This window comes from Mus caroli, chromosome 7 (assembly GCF_900094665.2).
Source record: "Mus caroli chromosome 7, CAROLI_EIJ_v1.1, whole genome shotgun sequence".
Taxonomy (NCBI): Eukaryota; Metazoa; Chordata; class Mammalia; order Rodentia; family Muridae; genus Mus; species Mus caroli.
Window position 1 is genome coordinate 27,945,509 of NC_034576.1, and position 5,532 is coordinate 27,951,040.

The 5,532-nt window shown below is 50.5% G+C and overlaps 2 protein-coding genes across 4 annotated transcripts in view; one reads left to right on the top strand and one right to left on the bottom strand.

Annotated features, from left to right (window-relative positions):
• Positions 1–1,438: 1,438 nt before the first annotated feature.
• Positions 1,439–3,899, bottom strand: Mrps12 (mitochondrial ribosomal protein S12). Of its 2 annotated transcripts, none has more exons than XM_021167355.2 (3): positions 3,819–3,899; positions 3,489–3,556; positions 1,439–2,059 (listed from the first exon to the last, which is right to left on the bottom strand). In XM_021167355.2, the coding sequence occupies exons 2-3, from the start codon at positions 3,535–3,537 to the stop codon at positions 1,689–1,691; spliced, it is 420 nt and encodes a 139-aa protein (XP_021023014.1). In that variant the 5' UTR covers positions 3,538–3,556; positions 3,819–3,899; the 3' UTR covers positions 1,439–1,688. The 2 variants fall into 2 exon arrangements, with proteins under 2 accessions (XP_021023014.1, XP_021023013.1); XM_021167354.2 differs by having other exon boundaries at positions 3,779–3,851.
• Positions 3,900–3,958: 59 nt separating this feature from the next.
• Positions 3,959–5,532, top strand: part of Sars2 (seryl-tRNA synthetase 2, mitochondrial) — an 11,808-nt gene continuing 10,234 nt past the window's right edge. For both annotated transcript variants that reach the window (XM_021167350.2, XM_029479986.1), the window contains exon 1: positions 3,959–4,296. In XM_021167350.2, the coding sequence (XP_021023009.1) occupies positions 4,030–4,296 (267 nt within the window). In that variant the 5' untranslated portion in view covers positions 3,959–4,029. The remainder of the gene's footprint in view (positions 4,297–5,532) is intronic.

The following is a 5,532-nucleotide window of genomic DNA, read 5'->3' on the forward strand; positions in this document are numbered from 1 at the left end:
TGTGTCTGTGTGTGGGTATGTGCATGTGTGTGTCTGTGTGTAGGTATGTGCATGTGTGTGTCTGTGTGTGGGTATGTGCATGTGTGTGTCTGTGTATGGGTATGTGCATGTGTGTGTCTGTGTATGGGTATGTGCATGTGTGTGTCTGTGTATGGGTATGTGCATGTGTGTGTCTGTGTGTAGGTATGTGCATGTGTGTGGGTATGTGCATGTGTGTGTGTATGTGCATGTGTGTGTCTGTGTATGGGTATGTGCATGTGTGTGTCTGTGTGTGTGTATGTGCATATGAGTGCAGGAGTCCGAAGAGGGAGCTGGAGTTACTGGTGGTTGTGAGCCACCTGTCGTGAGCGATGGGAATTGAACTTGGGTCCTCTGAAAGAGCCACACTTACCATGACATTTTTAGTTTGTGTAGAGCAGAGGTTCTCAACCTTCCTAAATGCCGCAACCCTTTAATACAGCTCCTCAGATTGTGATGACCCCAACCATAAAGTTATTTTCATTGCTACTTCATAACTGTAATTTTGCTAGTTTTGAATCATAATTTAAGTATGCTTTCCAATGGTCTTAGGCAACCCTGCAGAAGGGTTGTTCAACCTCTAAAGGGGTGGAGACTCACAGGTTGAAAACCACAAACACACCTGGCACACATCAGGAGGTCAGAGCACAACTTGCAGAAGGCTTTCTTTTACCATGGGGATCAAATTCAGGTCACCAGGCTTGTTGGCAGCCATCTTTGCTCACTGAGCTGCCAGGCCAGCCCTGGACAGTGACTCTTATCTGCATATTTTGGGAATGGGTTTATTGTTAGCAGGGAACAGTGGTCACTGGGGCATCTGCATCTCAGACCCAGCTGTGGGTCCCTATCCACCTGGGGGACAGGACTGTGTCTGTCCTGTCTGTCTGTACTACCCTGCAGCACCGCACCTTTGCCTGCCTGGCAGCACATCTCGTCAGTTCCTCAGAGGCCCCTTGCCTCCTGCCAGGTAACAACTTTTCTCCTGCCCTCGCCCCCGCTGTAGAGATGCCTGGCACCAGACAGGCTGTGGGGGAGCTGCCTCTAATGCCTACTCTAGATCCTTCCAATCTGCCCAATAAAACAGATGCTAAAGGGGCTGGCAGATGGCTCAGAGGTTAGAAACACAAACTGCTCTCAGAGAAAACCCAAGTTTTCCAGCACCCACAACAGGCAGTTCACAACTGAACCCAGAATCGTGGCCTCCAAGGGCATCTGCACTCACATGCACACACCCATCCCCCGAACAAAAGAACCCACATCACCACCACACACACATGTGCACTAAGCATGTGGAGCACACGGTTAATAACGTTCAGCACCTAGAACACTCCCTCTGTCGGTGACCTGTTTAGGAAGAGGGAACTGAGGTGCACGGCTTGGCATGTGCCACCACACCCGGGGACAGACACTGCACACTGAGTAACATTACAACCTGAAGATGTTTATTACAAACCCCATCCCAGCACCTGAGGTCAACAGGCAGACACTGAACGAGGACGCCAAGGGAGAGGGCACAGGGGTACTGCCTTCCAATTCCCCTTCAGTACTCTTGCAGGTTAACAGCAGTCTTGCTGAATCACAGTAAGATTTGAGCCCAAGACCCAAAGCTGCCCCTGGAGTAGGAAGAACCCGTTTCCAGGGATCGAGTGCCAGACCACTGTGAATTACCATCATTTCTTCTTTTGCACGTGGCCGCAGTCATACTTGCCCCTCACAACCTTGAGTTTGACCCCAGGCAGGTCCTGGGTGCGACCACCCTCCACGAGGACCACGTGGTGCTCCTGCAGGGTGTGGCCCTCCCCGGGGATGAAGCAGACAGCCTCTTTGCCTGTGCTGAGGCGGACTCGGCAGCACTTGCGGTTGGCGGAGTTGGGCTTCTTCGGTTTCCTGATGAATGTGCGCAACACCACACCCTTCAGCTGGGGCCGGCCCTCTGTGGGGCCCAGGCGCTTAGGAGGTTCCTTCCGGGGGCCTAAGCGGTGCATCTGGTTCAGGGTGGCCATGGAACGGGCGGCCCAGAGCTGGGGAGCGAGGGCTAGGCCTGGAGAGACACAAGAGGGACTACTAGGTTTCCATATTCTAGATAGGGATCCAAGTCTAAGACTATTCAGTGGGGACAGATGGCTCCGTGGTTAGAAGCACTGGTTGCTCCTGCAAAGGACGACCATTTGATTCGCAGCACCCACAGTGGTGGCTCACACACCTCTAGTTCCAGAGGATCTGACACACGCATGGGTTACACTTACATACACACATTCATACAGGGGCTGGAAAGATATACCTCAGTGGTTAAGAGCACTGGTTGCTCTTACGGAGGACCCAGGTTCAAGTCTCAGCACCACATGGTGGCCAGCAACCATCTTTAACTACAGTTCTAGGGATCTGATGCCTCTTCTGGCCTCCAAGGGCACTGCACGTAATTAATGCACATAGACACTCATATACTACTAGGAATAACAGAACAGCTAACCTTTATTATTATGCCCGTAATTATATAGTTATGTCCTTACAGATTTTAAACATTTTACATAAACTGAGCACGCAGGAAAGGCCAAGCCTTCTCAAAGGCCCCACCCCCTACCCAACCTGCCCTTGCTTCCCATTCCCCATTGGTTCCTCGTCAGGCTGCTCTGGCCTAGGTACCTTCAAAACAAACAAGCAGACAACAAAGAGACCACGTGGTTGCAGTGCATAGAAGGAAAGGCAGGTGGAAATGCTGGAGATGTTTTCAAGGCAGTCCTGAATTTGTGGAACTGAAGAGGTGGCTCCATAGTTAAGAGCACTGGGTGCTCTTACAGAGGACCCAGATGATGCACAGATGTATACAGACAAAACATATACCAAAACTGAAAAAAAAAATTTTGAGTAGCTCTGCCTTTCCTGAAACTCTATGTAGAGCAGGTTGAATAGTAAAATTCCCATGTGAATGGCGGGCGTGGTGGCGCACGCCTTTAATCCCAGCACTCGGGAGGCAGAGGCTGGTGGATTTCTGAGTTCGAGGCCAGCCTGGTCTACTGAGTGAGTTCCAGGACAGCCAGGGCTATACAGAGAAACCTTGTCTCGAAAAACAAAAACAAAAACAAACAAACAAACAAAAAAATCCCATGTGAATGGAATACCCAATGCCTGCCTCCCTCAGAACACTGTGTACAAACCTGATGTCTGGGCAATGTCTAAGAACATAAAAGTTGCCCTCCAATGGGTGGCACGTCTTAGAATTAGAAAAATAGCACGTGAATGAATAACTAAACTTCTTCGTCTTTTTTTTTTTTTTTTTTTTTTCAGGAGGTCAAGGCCATCCTGTCTACAAAGCGATTTGGAAGTGGACCTGGACTACAGTGAAACCCTGTATCCAAAACAGAAAAGGCACCGGTGCATAAAGCTGATACCATCCGAAATCTGGCAAAAACACACAAATTCCAGGGAGCTGTCCTCGTCCATCCTCGTCCCTGTGGCCCATGCTCACTTACCACGACTGAGGGACGTGGTGAGGCCATAAAGAAGGCCGGGCCAGGACATCTCGCCGCCTGCAGCGTCCCTGTATTAGGAGAGAAGACATTCAGAAAGGAGGTTGGGACCAGAATCCCACTCTCAGAGCCTTCTAGAAATCTCCTCTAAAACAGAAAGTCCCCTCGCAAATTCAGTCTCCCTTTGAGTAGGTCCCCAAGGACCCAACCGCCCTCGCCCGGATACTGGAAGGGGAAACTGAGGAGACAGGAGGGAGGATAGAGACGTCTGGATCACAGATAACTGCACCCACCTCACCAACCTAGCGGGGTCGCACACACGCCAACCCCTACCTCCAGCCCCTTCCGGGGTTCCTCCTTAGTGATTGGCTAGATCTTTCCTGCGTCACTGAAGGGACGGGACAAGGATGACGATTGGACAATGACAGATTCTAGTTGCGTTCCATTTTCCTCATTGGAAGGGTTTCTGAAGCCTGGGCGGGAAATCTCCTTGCGCGTCTGATTGGCTCGTCCATGATGAGTGACTTCTTGTTTCCACTCCAAGATGGCTGCGTCCATGGCGCGGCTTTGGTGGCCTTTCCTGGCTCGCCAGGGGCTCCGGTCCCGAGGACGCTGCGTGGGCAGCCAGAATCCAAAGAGGAGTTTCGCTACGGAGAAACGAGTCCGGAACCTCCTGTACGAACACGCACGAGAGGGCTACAGCGAGCTTCCCTACTTGGACATGGAGTCGGTGTGCGCATGCCCAGAAAAAGCCGCGCGCTCCCTGGAGCTCCGCAAGGGGGAGCTGCGGCCGGCCGACCTGCCTGCGATTGTGAGTGCGCTTGCGCCCTGAGGGAGCAGGCTGCTTTACAGAACTGGGCTTACCAGATGCATTCCAGTTGTGGGAAAAACTACTCCACAAGAATTTGGGTTCCTTCCCAAGTTAGGCAACGTCTTGTGCATGACACCCACTTAGGTGCCAATGATCTAGGGAGAACTGAGGCCCTATTGAACGTCGTGGATGCCTTCTGTGACCTGCATGCCCTTTTGCATGCATTTCATAATTGGACAGTTGGTATCTACTGTACTCCCAGAACCTAAATACCATTGTTTTCTGTACTCAAACTTCGTGCCGGGCTCACCCTTAGGCCACAAAGAAAAATGAGGAGGGAGGTGTGAATCGGAGGGACTTTTGGAGACAGAGCATTGCATCCTGCTATAAACATCCTGATGAATAGAGTTGAATGGATAAGTACCCGCGAAACAGATATTTAAGATATATCCGTTCATGTATTTACGATCCAGATGTTGACTATGCGCCATAGTTCTACCTTATAGGGAACTAAAATTGGGGGTCACCATGCCTGTAGTGAATTCCGAATGTAATAGATGAATCTTCCCAACTCTGTTGCCTTGATAAAACACCATGAACAAAGCAACTTACAGAAGGATTTATTTTGGGCTTGGTAGGGAATGGCAGAATAGCAGCAGGTCGCAGAGCAGTAAGCTGACAGCGCACATCTTTAACCACAAGCATGAAGCACAGACCTCAAACTAGATGCAGGGCGGGGCTTTAAGCTCTCAAAGCCCACCTCCAGGAACATAATTCCTCCAGCAAGGCCATGCCTCCTAAGCCTCCCCAAACATCACCAGCCACTGACCATTTGACCATGTTCAAATGTCAGGATATGGGGGACATTTCTCATTCAGGTCACTGCAGACTCTCACACCACCAGTCACTGTCAATCACTTTAGCCTCATTTCAAGTTTTTGCCATGTTGAGTTTTTCACCAGTAAGCACTGGTGGCTAAGCCAATAAGGGCACTTCCTGCCAAACCGGAGTTCAACCGGTTTGGAGTTCAATTTCCTGGTGGTAGGAGAAAACCAATTCTTGAGAGAATTGTCTTCTGACCCCTCATTTAAGCGCAAACACAATAAAGTCACGTACATGCTTAATAATAGAAGAAAGGAGTGGTGGCGCACACCTTTAATCCCAGCACTCGGGAGGCAGAGGCAGGCGGATTTCTGAGTTCGAGGCCAGCCTGGTCTACAAAGTGAGTTCCAGGAC

Excerpts from the sequence above, each read along its gene's own strand:
- Mrps12 (XM_021167355.2), bottom strand. The coding sequence starts at position 3,537 with ATGTCCTGGCCCGGCCTTCTTTATGGCCTCACCACGTCCCTCAGTCGT. Across the intron at positions 2,060-3,488 it reads CACCACGTCCCTCAGTCGTG|GCCTAGCCCTCGCTCCCCAG; the intron begins GTAAGTGAGCAT and ends GTGTCTCTCCAG.